The sequence below is a fragment of the Emydura macquarii genome, unplaced genomic scaffold, assembly GCF_026122565.2.
Source record: "Emydura macquarii macquarii isolate MOO-44397 ecotype Brisbane River unplaced genomic scaffold, CSIRO-AGI_Emac_v2 contig_1253, whole genome shotgun sequence".
Classification (NCBI taxonomy): domain Eukaryota; kingdom Metazoa; phylum Chordata; order Testudines; family Chelidae; genus Emydura; species Emydura macquarii.
The window spans coordinates 47,381,660-47,402,021 of record NW_027131390.1 but is presented as its reverse complement, the minus strand read 5'-3'; the positions used below and the strand labels follow the sequence as shown (position 1 = coordinate 47,402,021).

Below are 20,362 nucleotides of genomic sequence, written 5' to 3'. Positions count from 1 at the left end.
ATCCTGGATGACAACAATTCCCCCTTTGCAATCTAACTGGAAAGGCAATTTGGCATCTACACATTAAAAACGAACCCAAGTTTTGGTCTTTGCTGTATTGATCTCTTATAAATCTGCAGAGTTTGATACACACCCTAGAGACAGAAGGAATTCCATTGCTTAGCAAGATCCAGCATTATGGTTCACATTTAATAATCTGCAGTGCCTTTGAGAACAATTACTACCCAGCTTTATCGGTAGTGATGATATTAATAAATCTATGTAATGAACTTTAAATACAGAGATGGGGATTTTTCACTACAGAATACTGTTCTCCATGCATAACATTTAAGTAATTTACCAGGTCGTAGATGAAGTTAGTCACCCAATAGCTCGTCACACCAATGCCTGAAATATGCTGCAGTTGCTTAGCTTTGGTTTGATGTTCTTTTACCACATAAAGCACAAAGCTGGCTGTTGTGATGGAATAGCCAATCAGGATAGACATTGAGACTAGGATATCGAGTAAGCTACTGAGCCTGAGGAGAAAAGGGGAAGACAGACACAGTCATTGTTTGATCTCCCTTATTTAAAAGACAATATCCATAGCTAAAAAACCCAAGGCCTGATCCTGCCGACATGTCCTACTCATTGTAGTGACTGATCGGAGTATTAAGCACTATGGCTAGCAGAAAGGAGTTGTAGGGTTGGGTCTTGGGACTGTGGCAGCAGATTTTTTGGAAAGACAGCAAGGAAAATACGTTATTGTCATGACTGTGACACTGCTCCAGAACTGATGCTGTATCTATAATATCCCCACATTTATAAGGGATCCTGGGAAGAAACTCGAAGGAAAATCAGTAGCTCTGTGGATACCGGGGAGACCGTTTGTTTTTGTGAAAAGAGCAATTTGATGATTCAGAAAAGTTATTGATCAGTGTCGGTGTTTCATGATTTCCAGGTTGCTCTTTTGCTTCTGTTGCCATTAAATGAATCAGAGCCGCAGGTACCAGCCACATTAAACCTCTTACATGACTTGTTCTTTACTCTGTCCTCCGGGATAGGGATGACTCGCTACGGAAATACCTACAAAAAGAAGAGAAGTCGTTTACAATGACTAAGTTCCTCATTAGTCTGGAAGTAGTGCTGGCTACTGGTTATGTGGGGCAGTCAGGGGGGCTAGGTCCAGCTTCTCACTCTACCGGTGATTCATGGTGTGATCTTGGGCAGAATTTTCACAATTGGTATCTGTCATTGCGAGTGGCTCTAACCTGAGCCTACACTTTGCAGGGCTGTTCAGTGCCTACAGCTGCAACTGCAGGCCAATGGGAGCTGTGGACGCTCCGCAGCGCCGAAAAATCCAGCCCTAAGGTCTGAATTCAGCAAGGAACCCTAGGATGTGCCTTTAACCGTGTGAATAGTCCCGCTGACTTCAATAGGGCTACTCACATACTTAAAGTCAGGCACATGCTTAATACCTTGCTGAATCAGGGCCCAAAGCTGAGGCACTCAGAAGCCATATTTTAAGAATCTGGCCTGAACAGCTCTGTGCCTTAGTTTCCCCCTCTGTAGGAGGAGGATAGCGTTCACCCACCTTTGTCCCTTGAAAGAACACCATCCTATGTTGGTTCAAAGTGCTATATCACATGTCCATTTCCAGTGGCCCTATTCAGATGTGAAGTCTTCAGCTGTGAGTTGCCAGAGAATTGCAAAAGCATAACTCTGGGCCTGACCCAACGATTTCAAAGAGCATTCAATCAAGCCTAGGGTCCTTTTCATCTGCAAAACACTTCACTGCCATTAACTAAGCCTCAGTGCACTCTGGTGCAGTGCTACACACTATCAGTGAACATGATCCCCATTTCAAAGAAGACAAGTGCAGAGAGGGCGTGTGATATGCCAACAGCACCTCAGGAGCTGGCATCAGAATCAGAATTTCAACTCAGCTGTTAAGAGTCAGGTGCTTAAATCACTGGACCAGCCCTCTCTCTAATATTACCACTATCACTAAGTATTATACTGCATGGCTAGGCAGATCTTGTGAGTCCATTGCATACTTTTGTTCCTTATTGGAGAGCTGCACCATATCTGATAAGTATTGTCTTGGATAACCCTGTGTGGAATCATCTTTCCCATTCTCCACGGGGTCTCCAGCCTGTCAGCAGACACCAGAATAAGCTTCAGAGGATACCATTCACAGTTAGGAAAGCAAGTAGATTTTCTGATGAGAAAATTTAAACTGAACAGTTCTGTCTTGTGAAGCTAGAAAGAAGCACTCTGATCAAAGGAAACAGCCAGCCTAAATATATTGGTCTGACTATTGGTTTCAGCCCAATTCTTTCCCAATCAGATTCACAAAACCAGTATCAATTGTCTGTGACAATCAAATGCCAGAGGGTGGTGGGAATTCTCTTACCATTACACGGCAGGCAGAGATCTGCCAAAATGTTTAGTTTAAACACTTCCTTTCCAAAGACAGCATCTAGCCCTAAATCTGTGTTAAATCACTTCTGACGTGCTTTTACTCTGGTTAGGTAAGCAATGAGAATCTATTCATCCACTGGACTGAGATAAAAAATATTCCAGGAGTGTAAGGATAAATCATAAATGGATTAGAACTCACACCTTACCAAATGAAACTATCGGATCCAAGAGACCTTATTCTCACTTATACCAAGACTGCTTTACACTAGCAATGTGCTATAAAGGTGCTTTGGGGTAAATCACATAGGGCCTGTATTGCAGATCTGTATTCTCCATAACGCACTATAGAACCGCCTGTGTGTTAATCGCCTATTTTGAGAGAAGAATGTGGAGTTCCTTTGGAAGGTCTGGGAGAAAAAACATTTGTCACATGTTAAATTAGCCACTAGGGGGAGCCATGTGAATAGATTAGAAAGCTGATGCTGGGAATGAAAAGGCAATTGACACGCTCAGATTCAAGCCAGAGCTAGTCAAGTTTGTTTGTTTTTTTACATTTGTATGAAGGAGAAAAACGATCAAGAGTTCTCCTCTCTGTTTCTCCATAACAGGTACAATGACTTGTTTTCAAGACTAGTGATTTCGAGTGAACATATTTGTACAAAAAACACAAAAGAACTGACTTGATGCAACATTTGTGACTCTCATAGCAATATCTTCAGAGGCCTGATCCAGTCATAAGACACCAGACTTGATTCTCCACTGCTTTGCAGCTGGAGTTGGCATTTACACTGCGTATAGTGAGAGCCAAGTTGGTGCAAAATGTTTCCATCCTATCTGACAGCATTTAATATCCACGGTGCGCTGGTGTCAATTGCCATGCGGGCAGGGACGAGCTGGCCCTTCAATGCTTTGCGTGGAAATGATGAGCTTCCTACACCAAAGAGCTTATAGCAGTGCAGCTACATTAGCGCTGTTAGTGCAGATGCTCTAAGCCAACAAGAGAGCTCTCAGGTCTACTTAATTACTCCAGCCGTTGCAAGCAGCCATAGCTGTGTCAGCAGGAGGCTCTCTCCCACCAACATAACGCTGTCCATGCCGGCACTTAGATTGGTTTAACTTTTGTCGCTCGGGGGAGATGGCTTATTCACACCGAGTGACATACTTTATACTGACGTAAACTGTAGCATGTACATAGCCTCAGCATGGCTGCAGACTGCCACATTCCACATTCCACAGCCTCCCATGCCCTGGAGAGGAAGCTGTGCTTTTGATGAGCCATCTGGCAAATACTATTTTGTGGGGATGGATTTTATTTGTCTCATTACGGCTTCTTTTCTGTAGACTTCTGCAGCATAACCCAATAAAAAGAGGCCAGTTCCAAGCTCCAGTGAAGTTCTGTGGAAGAGGGGACCAGCCTCCATGACTTTTTGGACCTGAATGAGATTAAGCTAAAATTTTCAAACTTTAAATGCCTAAAATTATGCAACTAAATCCATATTTAGGCAGCTAACCAAGTGGCCTATTTCTCAGAGGGTGCCAGAAAAAGGTTGCCAGTAAATTCAGAGGGAACTGAGAGTACTCAATAGATCTGAAAATCAGACTCCTTCTAATTAGGTATCTAGACTTTAGGCACCCAGTTATAAAGATGTATAAAGATGCTGGCCTCAGTTTTAGGTGCTGTATTCAATCTGTATCCTTGAAACACATGACACAGTGAGATTTGATTTGCAGTTCATTTTAAGGAAAACAAAAAAGGTGTCTTTCAAGAGCAATTTTTTTCTCTTGCAGGATTCAATGATAATCTCCAGGTTGCTAACAACGATATAAGAACAACTAGAAAATGTTTTCCTTCTGTAAAAAGTAAAGGTGATCCAGTCTGACTAAACTGTTAATACTGCATAATAAAGCCATTTTTTCCTTCACTGCAACTTAGGCTAGAAGTCAAAATTTCCATTTCAATACATATTTTTTGGTGGGGATGGAGAACAGGAAGCCCAGGATACATAAGTCAAAAGCTAGTATGATTTGCTTGATGATGGGGCAAAAAGCTCCTTTTAAGTATTTTATTTTTTAAATATTTGAAGTTTAAGTCAAACCTCAAAAGCAAGATTGGCACCTCTTTCAAATTGCTGAAATGACAGTGCTTTTATCTGGCCATTTCAATGCTTCTTAAACTCTCATTTATTTGTCACGGCAACAAATGGCTTTTGGCTGCCAGTAAAGTACTGCAGAGAAGAGTCTTTTCAATTGTATTTCAGACCAGGTCACACAAATCCTGATAAGCTTCACACAATTCATTTTATTTTCCTCTATTCTGAGTAACGGTTCCTTAGAGGGACCTGGGAATTATCAATCTGGTCATTTATTATCATTCATTAGTTTCCAGTGACACCCAGATTTACTTGCTAGATGCAATGAAAACATTAGAGCAGTGGTTCTTAACCTTTCCAAACTACTGTACCCCTGAAGCCTGAGTCCCACCCCCATGGGGCTGAGGCATGTAACTTAGTTTCATGGCGCCCCTGTGGCTCCAGGCAATTGCCTTTCTTGCCACCCCCAATACCAGCTCTGCACTTGCGACCCCTCTAAAACCCCAGGTTAAGAAACACTGCATTAGAGCATATTTCCAGGAGAAAATGCCATTATGTCAAAATTGAAATTTTCCATGGGAATGTGTCAGTTATGATTAAATTTTATTTGGGGCGGGGGAATTGAAGCAAAGGGTTTGGATAAGTTGAAATTACTGGAAAGGAAGGTTTTGATTTTTTTCAGAGTGACAAAATGACTTTTTGTTTTAAAGTTTATTTGATATTATAAATTTTAACATAACACAGAATAAAAAAATCAAAATCAGAACAAATCATTCCAATTGACCCGGCATTAATTTTTCCCCAAAAAATTTTTGCTAGAAAAGTTCCTCTCATAGGATTTTTGTTTGTTTCATTCCAATCCCAGAATGAAAAAATTTGAAATGTCAGAATTTCCCATGGAATGGACATGTCAAGTTTTGACCGACTCTAACAAACATAAAATGTGATCTCTAGAAAGCTTAGAGACAAGTTCAGATAAAATGGATCTCCAAGCAGAAGACTGGTCTGGGAAATATGGCTCAACTGTCCTTCATTTTGAAGGACATCTCTCATTTTCATCCCAAAGTTATCTATTTTCCACACAAATTTGGCATGCCCTTACTTTTAGCACTGAAAATTATTTACACCAGAAATAAAGAGTGGTGATGCTGGGGTCACAGACAGTTCTTCATGTTAAAGGAACAGATCCTGCAGCACTTTGGCATGGGCCAATCTGTAATTTGCATAAGTTGAAAGATACATTTGTGGGGGACCAGCTTGATGAATAAGCAATCTGTAATTTGCATAAGGATTGATGAATAAGCACTACTGGTTGAATACCCAGTGCAGCCTGAGTAGCTCACTGATGACTGGGGAGGGGAATACCACCACATGCTCTTTTCTCGGACAAAATTGCTGCACAGTCACTGGGGTGGCCTTCTCAGCCCCTAACAAAGCCCAGCCAAGCATATGAGTATTGCTCTTCGTATCCTCACACGATACAGGACTCCCAACTGCACAATATGGACAGCTCAGAGGGAGAAAAACATTACACATCTAAAACACCACTGGAAGCAACGCAAAGTAGCCTTGCTTTGCATAACAATGTCCCATCTTTGCAGCCAGTGATCTCAGTGCCAAGGTGGAAGTCAGTATTAGGCAGAAGCCCTTGCTGCTTGTGGGAGAAGGAAAGTCTGTTTTTAAGGTTTTACTGGTCCCATCTCCTGTTCCTAGAAATAGGTTCATGGGACATGTCATATATTGACACTCTTTAAAGGAAAGTTAATTGAATCAACATTAGCAGGACGAAAGACATGGCCCAACTGAAGTCACTGGAAGTTGACTTTAATTGGGCCAAGATTTCATCCATGGGGGATAAATTTTCTGCTAATTTAAAATGGCATAGCTCCATTTTACACCAGCAGTGAATCTGGCCCACACACTCCAGTCTTGTCTCTACAGATAGAGAACGGGGCCCCTTCACATGGGCAGCATGAGATGTTTCAAGGACTGGTTAGCACCTACCATATTTGGAAGACTTGTTTTTCGGCAGGTTGGCTCTGAGAATGAAGTTGTTGAGGCTGTTGAGGTAGGCTGGAAGGCTGTGATACCCCTCTGGATTATACCACACCTGTACTCGATTGGGAAACAAAAACAACAGGCAGAAAATCATTACCAAGGACATAGATTTCTTCTCTTTGAGCAAATACCTGCATCCGCAACTGATACTTAAAAACTGTAGCAGTAAAAACATTTGTTAAAGCTTGACCAGCTACAGATGAAGGACCAAGGATTCAATCATGCAAGATTCTGAGAGCATTAGCCTGGATCTTACAATGCACCATTGACTTTTATGAGATCTAGTTCAGACAGATAAGAGAGAAGCGCCAGTTGCTAATGGTTTATGTTAATGGTGCCTGTGGCATTTAGCATACTGACACTTTGCTTTTCCACAATAAGTGCTTTGGCTTTTCAGCAGTGTCAGTGACTGGTATTTTCAAAGAGGCCTATTGCGGTAAGTGCCTGCTGGGCACCTAATTGCTCTAGGGCAGAAAACACAGTGAAAATGGCACCTGGTTATCAACAGCTGTGTCCCCTGTGATAAATTCTGCTCTCACTTACACTGGTATAAATCCAGAGGAATTGAAGGGAGAACAGGATATGGAATATACCCTCTGTGTATTCCAAGTCCTAACTGTTTATGTTAGTAACACATGTAAGTTTTTACTCCCATTAGCCCTGCAGAGCCAAGGCTCTAGGAGCTGGCTTGTGCACTATCACTATCAGAACTATTAACTAGGGCCCTGATCCTGCAGTGAGCTCTGCACAGCTGCACAGCAACTTCAGGTGTCTATCTATGAAATAGGGGCCTACATTCCAACTGCAGAATCTTTACCTCGAGATGATGCCCCTTTCCACTCCTAAAACCCTACAAAAAACCAACCAAGCAAACAACAAACACCCACGAAAGTTACCCCAAGCAGAGTTTTTACCCTGAAACCGAGATGTGCCAGAGACACCATGAAGTCCAGTCGGGACTTTGCTTTTGATTTGACATGGAAAGTGCCCAGATATCCCACTGATGGGCAGCAAAATACAACTCTAAGATAGGTGTACATCTCCACTGCACTTGATCTACCGCTGAATTGAGACTTCCGGGGATGATGAATGACCTCCTGGATTGTCTCATCTTATATTTAGATTGTAAACTCTTTGGGAATCTTTGCCCAGCCCCGTGAAATCCCTGGGGTCTCTCAGTGTCACCGCAAGATGAGTAACAGCAAACAGCAATAACTCTCAGATTCCAGGCTGAGGCTGACAGGCTGGTGCTTAGACAAAAACACCTTTTCACTTGCATGTTGAGCAGGTTTGCTCTGAAAGCTATTGAGAGAATAAACATGGAACCGCTCAATTCCATTTTTCTATGAAGTCACATCTCAGAGCAGAACGGTACTTGAAGGAACACTGTCGTGGCTGTTAGAATTTATATGGATTTACAAGCTCTTGACAGTGTTCATTTTGTGCCTCTTTTATTTCAGAGTCCAACCATGGATTTTTTTTAAGGCTGATTTTTATTTGTTGCAGATGAGATGAGAAAGTGCAATGGGTAACTCCGAGTACACTAAAGAAACAAGCCAGCTGCGAGGATCCATCCTGCCCCCTCAGACGGCATATGGTGTTGTTAGAATAGCTTTGCCTCTTAATGCTAGGTATGAAATAACACAACTAGTAACATCCATAACGACTAAGAGAGGAAAGATGGAGAAAAGAGAAGACAGGGACAAGGAAAATAAGGGAAGGAAGTGGAGGCAAATTTTAGTTCATTGGCCCATACAAGCTTCGGATTTCAGGATGGATTTACCACCTGCATGCAAGCCAGGAAAGGTCACCATATTTCCTGAAATATCCTAATATTCAGTAGGTCTTCTCCGTCTTGCTACATTAAAAAACAAGCAGCCCCGTGACTAAGTACAAATAAATAAATGACGCTACTTTCCTGCTCACGCTGGTGAGCAGTTACTCACCCAGATAGCAACCTACCCGTGTGAGCTCACTGATGCTATTCAGGGAGACCCCTTGGGCACTCTCTTAGGTGGTACTCTAGAAGGCGGGGCATTTTGTGATCTGCAGCAAGGGTTGATTTAAAAGAACTAACACAGTTGCTTTTGTAATGCCAGAGCTCAGACAGGGGGAAAACTGTCCCGGCCAGTTCAAGCGAAGGCCAAACAATGCTTTTTACTAAGAGGAGTGGAAAGCCCGCAGAGGAGTTTGATGGGATGACCAGCATAGAGCTGAGGGGAGAAGAGCGTACACTGGGCAAAGCCCAGGGACTGTTTCTGTTATGGGAGGAGAAACCCTCGCTCACCCTCGTAACAGTTGGTGTGTGAGTAGTCTAGAACCGAATCGCCAGGCCCGACCGGCACCTCTAGGTGGCAGCACTGTGCAGCCCCTCTAAAGGGCATTCTTGCTGTCATTCTGGACCCCCTTGGTGCCGTGGCAGAGCGTGAAGGAATGGGGTGGTGGCAGGAGGGGAGAGCAGGAATCCTGGCGAGGTTAGGCGAGGTGAGCCGTTACTGGAGCAAAGCAGCAGTGGGTGGGGAGAGCGAGGGCCTGTGGCAGGGAAGAGCTGGGTTCAAGGTGGCCCAGGTTCTGAACGCTGCAAGAGTAATGGCGTTAGGGGGAACTGAGGGGCACAGCGTCCCTCCCTTCACCAAAGGAGGGGAGTCCAGTTCCTTCAATTTCCTTTTTCCTCCTTCTGTGTATTTGCTTTGTGTTAATGGTAATCTACAGGAGTTCTGTGGTTACTCAGCCATGCCCCTAAAACGCTCGGGGACCTTCATCTTGCTTCACCTTTGTTCAGCAGTAGACGTTTTAGGTGCCTGCCCATGTGGCAGTGACCTTACAGCTGCACGGCAGCCGGAGGCATTTATTACCTTAGTCAGCGTCCTGTTAGCAGGCACTGGGCTGATGTCAAACTTGAGGTTAGTTGTCAAAGGCAAGCCAAAGCTCCAGCCACCATACCTGCGTGGGAAACAATACAGGGAAATGTATTATTGTTACTGGAAAGATACAGGGCTAGATCCTTGGCAGGTGTGAAGCAGCATTAGTTCCACTGACATCGCTGGAGGTGCAGCAGTTTCTGGTGGGGCCTCCAGGCCGTATAAAACGAATGACCCTCACAGGAGTCACCCTGGATTTACACAGGTGCAGATGGGAACAAGACTTGGGCCCATATTTGTAGCGTGGTCCCGTTAACACTGCTGCAGGAGCCTTTACTTTTGAGAAGACAAAAAAACAATTCAGCTAGGTCCTGATGTGTGCCAACAGACACCATTCTGAAATGCATTTTGGTTGCTGCAGGATCACACTATTTTCCTACCCTCTGGGACGGTACTAATTCTACACTTGTGTGAGAGTTGCACAAAAGATTAGCAATTCCCTTTCAATCAGTATGGAAAGCAGCTTTTCCCTTGACTGATTTAACTGTCCAATACATTTATTTTTGCAGCCGAGCACTTTACACACACAGACCCATCTTGGGCAAAACAGTGCCAGCTAGCATAAGGCCCTGATGTAGCAAAGCAATTTAAGCATGGGTTTAATCTTAACGTCAGTGGACTGAAACATGCATTTAAAGAGAAGCATACTCTTAAATACTGTGTTAAATCAGCGTTTAGGGTCACAATCTATGTACGAGTCTTGCTTAACTGGGTATTTTGCCAGCTTTCTTTCCTTGAATTTCTAGATTGGACAGAGGCTTTTCTTCAAAATCCAACCATTCGAGTAAAGGGTGGAGTGTGCCCATTGCAGCTCCACCTTTCAGTAAGTTATGCATACCCTGTGGCCTGGCCACAGCCAGCAAAATTCGGCAGCAGTCGATAGGTGATACGCAAGCTACGTAGAGTAGAATAGCTTGAGTATCTTCTATTGACTTCCTAACTTCGGATTATTGCACCCTCCCCATTACGCTGTGCTGGCTGTAAATGCCCTCCAGTTGATGCAGCGTTACTCTTTTTGCACGGGATGGACTAACTCGGTCGACTTCCCGATTGATTGAGAGGGTCTCCACTCCCGCTCAATCCTGCCGAATCGATCTGGCGGCGCCCACCATTCTACCATGAATCTAGCCATACTCTGAAGACAGGTTCACTCCTGCTTTAACAGGGTGCTCAGTGCATCCAAGAGACTTAAACATGGATCCAGCACACTTCAGCAACTGCCTTTTGCCTATAGCAATAAGCAACATGAGAAACTAATATAAAACGACAGCTTCGCTAAAGGAGAATCAAACACAGAAGAAGCCACTGGTCAGTGAAGCAGGATAGAGAGAAAGAAGAAATAGTTGTATGCTCTACCTTTTCTGGAGGAAATCTTTGGCAGTTGCTAGAAGATATGTTTCTACATCGTGCCCCGAAAGATTCCAAATCATCCGAGAGGAGAAAGTCCTTTTGTGAGGTGGAGAGAAGTTAACCTTTGGGCACGTCTGAGGGGAAAAAAAAAAAAGTTTTAAAAATTGTTCCTTTAATTCAAAACATCACAAGACAGAATTTACATTTTTCCCCTAAAGGGACGATTCCTCATAAAGACAGGAGTCTGGAGCTGTGAAGGAGTGGGACGTACATTCTGGTGTGTTATTCTAAATGATTATTGCCCCCCATTCAGCAAAAATCATATGTATTTATCTATCCGTATTCAGCTAAGCACATGCTGAAGTGCCATTGAAATCAGTGAGATTTGAGCATGTGCTTAAACCTAAGTATATGCTTAAGTGTTTTGCTGAATTGAGGCCTGGCATAGTTATCAGGACCTCTGAAGTATTGTGGTTCAGACAAGTACCCACAGGGTCTGGGTGTTTATCTGTAGGTTCTCCATCCCCAAACATCCCCCTCTGCAATGAGTTCTTCGTCCCTTGCTGTCACCCATATTCCATGGGTACCAGTGCCATGCAAATAAACAAATACTAGCTAATAATAACAATAATCTCCAAGACAAGGCACAGTAAAAGCGGCTGGATCCAGACTGCTGCACCAAGTTTATATTCTTGACAGGGAAGGCCATCAACAGGGTATTTTTACATAAAGAGAGCATTCTAAGATATACAATTTTCCTCTTGAATACACGCTCTCCTCCGTTAAATAGGACAAATCATGCAACACTGAAAAACACCATTAAAATCTTTTCCACTGGAGGTAGGTAAGCACAGAGGGTAGCCCAAATAGTGTGTGAACATCCCTCGGAGCATGGTATTTAATCCCCCTCCTCTAGTCAACATTTCTAAGTGAATATAGTGCTTATCAAGGGTGCTAAATTGACATTACTGGAGGATGAAGTCTTCTGTTCACCTACAAATCAGGTCCAGCACCTGTGACAGCAGCGATTGCTTCCCTATCGTCAACATTCCTCGACAATGTGTCTCCCCCCTCATGTAGAACAATGCTTCCAGACATCAGAGGTCAGACCCTGAGCTAGTGTAAACGGGCATAGCTACTCTGGTTTATATCAACCGAGGACCTGGTCCAGGAGGTTAGTTCACCTCTCTGTGCCTAGTCAGCCCATGGCCTCTCTGCTTAGACTAGCTACAAGGGTGCCAAATCTTGCCAGCTCAGATGGTGGAATCATGAGTTGGCAGCATGGCCCAGTGCCTCGGGCACTGTACTGAGAGACAAGAGGCCTAGGTTCCTTCCCAATTCTGCCACTGAACTGCTCCAGCATTGCCCATGTGCCCCTGGGCAAGTCACTTCACCTCCCTGTGCTTCCAAGCTATGGAGTTTAAAAGCCAGGAAGGATCATTATATCACCTACTCAGACCTATGTCTCCCCCAACTTCGGTCTGCTTAGGTCCTATTCCTGCAAACACATTGAAGTCATGGGGGCTCCTCACGGTAATAGAGCGAACCACACGCGTTAAGTGTTTGCAGGAGGGGGACCTTGGGCGATAAGCTCACTGAGGCAGAGATAGCCTCTCACTATGTGTTTGCACACTGCACCTAGCACAAAGAGAGATTCTGATCCCAGGTAGGCCCTCGAGGAGCTACGTCCTGTAACACAGACAACTAGTAATAATAGTCTGTGATGTAGACCAGTGGTTCTCAACCTTTCCAAACTATTGTACCCCTTTCAAGATTTTGATTTGTCTTGTGTACCCCCAAGTTTCACTTCACTTAAAAACTACTTGCTTACAAAATCAGACAAACACAAAAGTGGCACAGCGCACTATTACCGAAAAATTGTTTATTTTCTCATTTTTACCATATCATTATGAAATAAATAAATTTGAACATAAATATTGTACTTACATTGCAGTGTTTTGTATATAGAGCAATATAAACACATTTTAGTTTGTAGTGACTTCAATAGTACTTTTTGATGTAGTCTATCGTAAAACTCGGCAAATATCTAGATGAGTGGACGTGCCCCCTGGAAGACCTCTGCGTACCCCCCAGGGGTACATGTACCCTTGGTTGAGAACCACTGATGTAGACAGCTGCCCATTGGGAGATAGAAGAAAGCGAACCCAGGTCTTCAAACAGCCACTAGACAGCAGTGCTAGTCATTCCCCAAGCTTGAATGAATCTGAACCAGGGACCTGGTGGTAATGAGTCCGCAGTCATAATGCCAGGCTGGTGAGCCATCTGGTCCCACAAGATAGTTTCCCAAGCACGCTAGGTACCTCTCAAGTGTTTTCAATTTCCTCTCCCCCATTAAGGTTTAACTCCACTTTACCTGGCTGCTGGCTGTGCAGTTGCATGCAAAATATTTAGCACTCTGGTTTCCATGGAATATCCACGGGCCAAGCATGTCGTCCTTTAAACACCCCCTGAAAATGAACACAGTTTACCCTTTAGTTTTCAATATGCAGGTGAGCAGGTGACAAAGAATTGCATGATGGCAGAGTCCTAGGGAATAAATGAAGATGACCGGGTACATGTAGCACATTGCATAGAGGGTTGTTTTTCACTGAGCCAGGGTGCTTCCTGGCAAGTGCTGAGCATTCCTCAGCTCCTGCTGCCTTCACGGGGGGCTCAGGACACCCGGCACCACTGAAAAGGTGCTGAGCCTTTTTCCTTAGCAGTTCTCGCTTGAGCTGTTGATAGCTATGACGTCTTTAGACTTCTCTGAAAGAGCCTGGTGAGACTGCTTCAAATCCTCTAGTAAGCAGCCAAAGAAGTTAACTTGAAAAGGCCAGAATGATCTTACAAAGAAACATAACCCCTCTCTCTGGGGTGTTGCATTAATTGGATAATCATCTGACAAATTGTGTTTAGTCAACACAACCGTTACCTTGCACTGCAACATACTAAGTCGCCCAGGTTTACTCAGCAGTTACTGCACTAACCCCCTGAAGATTCATCTGTAAAATCCCAGGTAACCCAATCCTCTGCCAACTCTGCCAAAGGGTACGAATGACAGCTTTCAAGTGTGGACATTTGCCTCTCCTCCGGGGCTAGGCTCTGATAGGGTCACTCATGTTGAGTACTACCCAAGGTGTTCACACGAGTCTATATTCACTCATGTGTAGCCCTTACCACCTGTGATGAGAATTTACTCACATGAGTAAGCTTAGAAAAGTCTGTGGGCACAGCAGGTGTGGGCTGCACTACCTGGTCCTTCAAGTTGAGCACGGTTTGGTTTTCTTAGTGAATTTAAGGAGTTTTAAAATCAGATTGCTTCAAAACTCGCACCATGCGAGTGTATCTTTGGGAACTCCAGCAATAGATGAAGTCTTTTTTGATGTGCCACAAGGGTATGAAAACTTTGCAGATGATCAAAGGATGTTATTAATACCTGACAGCTATTAATTTTATGTCTTTTCCTTTTTGCAGATTAGGAATTTAAAATGAAAGAGATGAAGAACTACTTACGAATTGCTTTCATTCAAGCATGTATTATCTGTTCCAGGGAAAGAAAGCATCGAAGCAACTAAAGCATCTGTGGTTTCATTAAAGTTCCTAAGATTTAACAAAGAAAGAGAGACGTGTTCAAGATACTTTCATTATGGACCCAGTAGTAAAAGAAAAGAAAAAAACATCGGCTGACTGAAATAAGGATTGGAAATAAATTATTATTTTATACTCTGGTGCTGCAGAATATTTAAGCACATGTGTAACTTTAAGGATAAGCGTAGCTCCACTGATTTCCATAGGACAGCTCATATGCTTAAAGTTACATATATGCTTCAGTGTTGTGCAGAATTCAGGCCCAAGAGGGGTCACTTTGGCATATACAATTAAGGCTGTTCTGAATTTCATTTCTAATGAGAACCATCTACTGTGATTTCAGGTAGTGTAGTTGGATCATGCACATGTCTCCATTCTTGCCTCTATCAATTTCCTCTTCGTTGAAGCCAAAAAACTCTAGTCCACTTAAAGAAATGTCCCCCTCCAAACCAAACTGTCTGGCTGCCTTTTTGCCTGAAACAACCCACCCACCTCGCAGGAGTAGATCATGATGGGAACGGACGACGAGAGTTCTGCTGACCCAAGGGCAGGTGACTTTGGTGCCTCACCCCACCCAAAGAGCGGTTATCCAGGAAAAGAGGACGTCAGCAGTCCTGAGAGAGGAACTCTAAAAGCAACTAAGCAGCGTCGAGAAGGCTTGAGCTCCTTTGTATTCCTGATTTAAGGACCAGGACAACTGGAGACAGCCAGGAAACGACATTATTGCATTAGAACGCTGTGCATTACATTTGAGTAATTGAGGTTTTGGATAAGTGGGGGGCTTTTAAGCACAATGAAGTCTTTAGGCTCAGGGAAAACCCCCCTATTTAAAGTTTTCAACAGGGAAGAGCTTACATACTGAAATCAATCCTCAGGGGCGGAGTGGGAGAGGAAACGTGACTAACCTTTGGATAACTGAGATGTTTGGCTAAGTGAGGCCTCGATAATGGAGACTCTGCTTTTTGTGATGATGGGAAGAAACAGGCAGCTGGGCCCATGGCACTGAGCTGGGAGCTAGAATTTGATCCCAGATCGGTCATCTTGTAGCCTGGAGCCGAATGCCCATGGGTTGAGAATAGGTACACCCCCACTTCTCATTACAAAAGGGATATCAAATATATCCTTTGGATTTCAACAACAAACACAATTAAACCCTTGCAGCTCATACTTCAGAATTAATCCCTAGAGAGAGAGGTACTACAGGACAGACCCAACAAAGAAAACAACAGAACACCACTGGCCATCACCTACAGTCCCCAGTTAAAATCTCTCCAACACATCATTAAGGATCTACAACCTATCCTAGCAGATGATCCCTCACTCGCTCACGCCGTGGGAGGCAGACCTATCCTTGCTTACAGACAGCCCCCCAACCTGAAGCAAATACTCACCAGCAACCGTACACCATACAAGAACACTAACCCAGAAACGTATCCATGCAACAAACCCCATTGCCAGCTCTGCCTGCACATGGACTCTAGTGACACCATCACTGGTCCTAACCACATCAGCCACACCATCAGGAGCTCATTCACCTGCACATCTACTAATGTAATATATGTCATCATGTGCCAGCAATGCCCCTCTGCCATGTACATTGGCCAAACCGAACTGTCACTACTCAAAAAAATAAATGGACACAAATCAGACATAAAAAATAATAACATCCATAAACCAGTAAGAAAGCACTTCAATCTCCCAGGACACTCTGTAGCTGACTTGAAAGTTGCCATACTTCTACAAAAAAACTTCAAAAACAGACTTTAAAGAGAAACTGCAGAGCTGGAACTCATCTGCAAACTTGACACAATTAAACTGGGTCTGAACAGGGACTTGGAATGGTTATCTCATTACACGAAGTAACTGTCACTGTTCACACATTCTCACCTTCTAATCAATGGTTGTGAATAGGCCTCGTCTACTCTAACTGAATGGACTTTGCTAACACCTACCCTCTCCATTGTTGTTCCTTGCCCTTGGATGTATATATACACCCCCTATCTGATTTCTATTTCTTGCATCTGATGAAGTGGGTTGCAGCCCACGAAAGCTTATGCCTGCAAAAATTAAATTTGTTAGTCTTTAAAGTGCTACAGGATTCTCATTGTTTTTACTGTATACAGACTAACACGGCTACCCCTCTGGAAGATCTTAAGCTGTTTTTTAAGCTTTCAGGTAGCTGGGTTTAGTAAAACGCTTCTCCCAGACAGACCTGCTAGGAATATGACTTTCTTATGTCACGGCTTTCTGTGCAACACTTCCACTGGATTTGCTAAGTCGCTCTCCTAAGAGCACACTCTGCCCTTTTATAAATAGTCAGCAAAACAGGTTTAATAATGAAAAACGGAGAGAGATTTACCCAAAAAAATCCGCCTGCCCAGAGGAACCGTACAGGGAGGGAGAAAGGTGGAGTTCTGGGTATTCAGCCACCTCAGTTCTCAATGTGCTGAGGCCCATGGCTACTGTCACGAAGACCACGGGGAGGATGACCTGAGTAAAAAAGCCTTTCAAGTTCCGTCGGGTGTGGTGGAACCTCTTAATGAAAACGGCCGTTGTCTTCTTGAGCAGCCGTGGCAAACCGGTCAGCCTTTTTGATCTAATCAGGGCATGGTCTGTGTGTGAGAAAGAAAACCCTACTTAGCACTTCTTATGGTCAACCCGCTCAACCGCCAACACCTCTGCGAGGGAGGTAAATATTCCTGTTCACAGATGGAGAAAATCGGGTTGGGGATTATGTGATTTATCCATGGCCTGAGTGTCAGAGCTGGGATTAGAACTCAGGAACTTCTGTCCCCCAGCTCATGTCACTAGATCAACCCTCTCTCATACTGACTCCTGACAGCGTGTGAGAGGAACCGAGCCATCCACCTGTTGTAAGTATTTATATGCTGCCCCCTCCTCCACACTTCTGTACTATCTGATCACGTAACAATCTTCAATATATTTATCCTCACAAAACTCTTTTGAGGGAGGGAAGTGCTATTATCCCCATTTTACAGATGGAGAATTGAGGCACAAGAGAGAACTAAGGGCCAGATCCTCAAAGGTATTTGGGCACCCAACTTCCATTCAAATTCAGATGTGGGCCTAAGTGACTTGCCCAATGTCACAGCGGAAGTCTGTGCCACAATACAGAACTGAACCAAGGTCTCCCAAATAACAGGGGAGTGTGCTAACCATTGAACCATCCTTCCTTGTGATTCAGACCATTGGAAACCAGGGTTATTATAAAACCAATGTGTACTGTACTTGTATTGGACAGATGATGATTGACTGGCTGAATTTTGGTCTGTATTTAACCAAAGAAAGGCGAGAATGTCTTCAATTGTTAGTCTATCTATCTGTCATTAATTACACCTGGTATTCATCTGGAATAAAATTGCGTGAAATGAGTACCGTCTCTCTCAGTGAAGCTATCAGTGCCCACCGACATCTCCTTGCTGTCCGTTAGACCACTGGGTCCAGGCACCTGTTGGGACAATCCAGGATCATGTTGTTTGTCTTTCTCCAGGTCTTTCGTCAGGTTAAGAAATACCTACAGGACAACAAAACAAAAGAGAAGAATATTCCAGGTTACAATCACTTCCCAGCATCATAACAAAACTGCCCAGAACTGCCATTCAGCTTGTCGTCTTATCATCCAGTTGTGCCTCTGGCCTTCATGAGACCTTGTGAGATTCGGAGGCACGTCTTTGAATCACAAATCGCCTCCTTGCTTTGGGTGAGGTGTAAATTACTTCACCCTTCCTTTCCATTGTGCCCTGCTGGCTACTCTGGCTAGTGAGTGAGTCTCAACACACCCATTCGCTTGCAGTGGGGATCGCTGAGCAAGCCCAGAGGGCCTGTCTTCACTGCGGAGTTATCAACACTCCAGTTACTTCTCGTGAGCAGCCCTAACTCAAGTGAGAGAGGCCACGCTGTGAAACAGCCCTCGAGTTACTGTGTCCACACTGGCTCTGCACTGACTCGTGTGCAGCCCTCTGACTTCGGGGGACCCAGCCCATGATTCTTAGTGCTGCTCTAAGCTGGGTCGCTCTATGCACTCTTTCCCAGTGAATTATGGAAAGACTTGTCCGGGCACCTGGGGAGAATTGTGGGAAGGCGTTGGAGGACTAGCGGCACTCGAGCGACAATAGCCTGTGTCTGCACTGCAGTGGTTGTGTTGTCAACTGAGAAGTTATGTCTGCTCACATTTCACTCCAGTCTTGTCTTTAATAGGCAAAAATGGTGTGTTCTTTACTCCAGGTAAAATCCTAGTGAAGACAAGGCAATTTGTGGCTTTTCCACAAGTTAACAGGTCAAGTTAAGGATTACTGGGGAGCTTAGTTTTTAACTTGACCAGCTAACCTGTGTGAAAACCACAAACTGTCTAGTCCTCATGAGGATTTTACCTCAAGTTAAGAACACACCTTTTTGCCTAGTGAAGACACAGCGGCTTGCACTCACCAAGTTAAAAGCACCACTATGCTCAAGTTATGGGGTTTAGTAGGGACGGGAAACACCAGTGTTATAAGTCAAGTTAACTTTGTAGTGAAGACAAACCCAGATTGGGCGGGGAGGGGAAACCTTTGCTCCCTTCTTACTTCACTGCCAAGAAAGGGCTGTGATAACCTAGTCTTTAATTTTTTAAAAGTACTTTATGTTTCCGATTTAGCTGAATGCCTGTGTTTGTGGGGAGTTAATGACTGCAGCAGCAGGACATAAATCTTCTTCACAAGAAATGTCAGCAGATTCTTAGCATTAGCCTCGTGGCGACTCCAGCTGGGGTAGAGAAAATACACTTTCTGGTGGGTCTCAATTACGGTCACCTCTGTAGAGTCCAAAGGGTCAGACTGGGCACCTGACCCAGTGCCTCTCTGGCAGCCCCGATCAGTTTCTGAAGAATTTACTCTTTCATCGGAAAACATTAAAGCTTCTGAATGGGAACTGATGCAACACTCTCTCTGTGAGTTTGCAGACAGATAAACAGAGAGTCATTCTGGGGGGCCAGACTGGTGTTCACCTGAAGCGTAATGGACAACATTTAAAATGTCAATATTATTAACTCTCTCACTCTGATTATTGCAGCAGACGCACCTAGATTCACTGGGATTGCTGCAAGAATTTAAGCAGCGTACCACCATTTCTGTTCCCTTTTCCCTTCCCCTCCCCATCATCTTTTTCCTTGGAAGATATTGAAAAATACTTCACGGGGTGGGAATTTTCAGTGAGCCAGAACGTTCTCATTGTTGGACATAAAAAAAAAAAAAAAAAAAAGAACCACAACAAAACACAAAACCCAGTGGGAAAAAACCAGCTAACCAACTGACCAAAAACCAACAGCCCACCATTCCCTCCCAATCATGTCACTGCTTGGCCCCAAAAGCAGAATTATAGTCGATCACTTATTTTTAATGAAAATGTTATGGAAAATCAAAGCTTAGGGACTTGTACCTCTTCCACGGTGGTGTCAGAAATGCCATAGCAGCCAATGTGGAGGTCACTCAAGCCGGTATCTAGAGCTCTCAGGAGAGATTGATATGCTCCGCAGACTTTGGAGTTGAATGGTGGTAGCACGTACACAAGCTCTCCACCAGCGTCTTCCTTGAGATAAGCTTCTGGGAGGTGTGACTGGATGAGGGAGGTCACCGCTGAGGTGTCATACTCCTCTGTCAGGTTCTGGTTTGGACACTAGGAAAAGAGGAAATTACTCAATGATCAAATATCAGCCAGGGGTGCCAGGTTCCTAACCCAGGACTATCTGCCCATGGTATAGGAACCTACCATCTTCAAGAGATGAGATTCCCAATTTTATCAAAGGCAGATGACATACTTTTTACAGCTGAGGCACTGGACTGGGCTGCGGAAGATCTGGGTTCAAGTCCCAGATCTGCCGTAGACTTGGGAGACCTTGGGAAGTCATTTGGGGAATGTCTACACTGCAGCGGAGAGTGAGCCACCCAACCTGGGTAG

At 44.1% G+C, this 20,362-nt stretch overlaps 1 protein-coding gene across 1 annotated transcript in view; it reads right to left on the bottom strand.

The window, feature by feature from the left end:
* Nucleotides 1-20,362, bottom strand: part of ABCA12 (ATP binding cassette subfamily A member 12) — a 118,362-nt gene that overhangs the window by 18,832 nt on the left and 79,168 nt on the right. Inside the window, 10 exon segments of the mRNA XM_067549809.1 lie at nucleotides 341-518; nucleotides 1,011-1,065; nucleotides 6,498-6,603; nucleotides 9,407-9,494; nucleotides 10,829-10,956; nucleotides 13,197-13,290; nucleotides 14,336-14,422; nucleotides 16,770-17,022; nucleotides 17,807-17,945; nucleotides 19,844-20,080. Coding sequence (XP_067405910.1) covers nucleotides 341-518; nucleotides 1,011-1,065; nucleotides 6,498-6,603; nucleotides 9,407-9,494; nucleotides 10,829-10,956; nucleotides 13,197-13,290; nucleotides 14,336-14,422; nucleotides 16,770-17,022; nucleotides 17,807-17,945; nucleotides 19,844-20,080 — 1,365 coding nt within the window.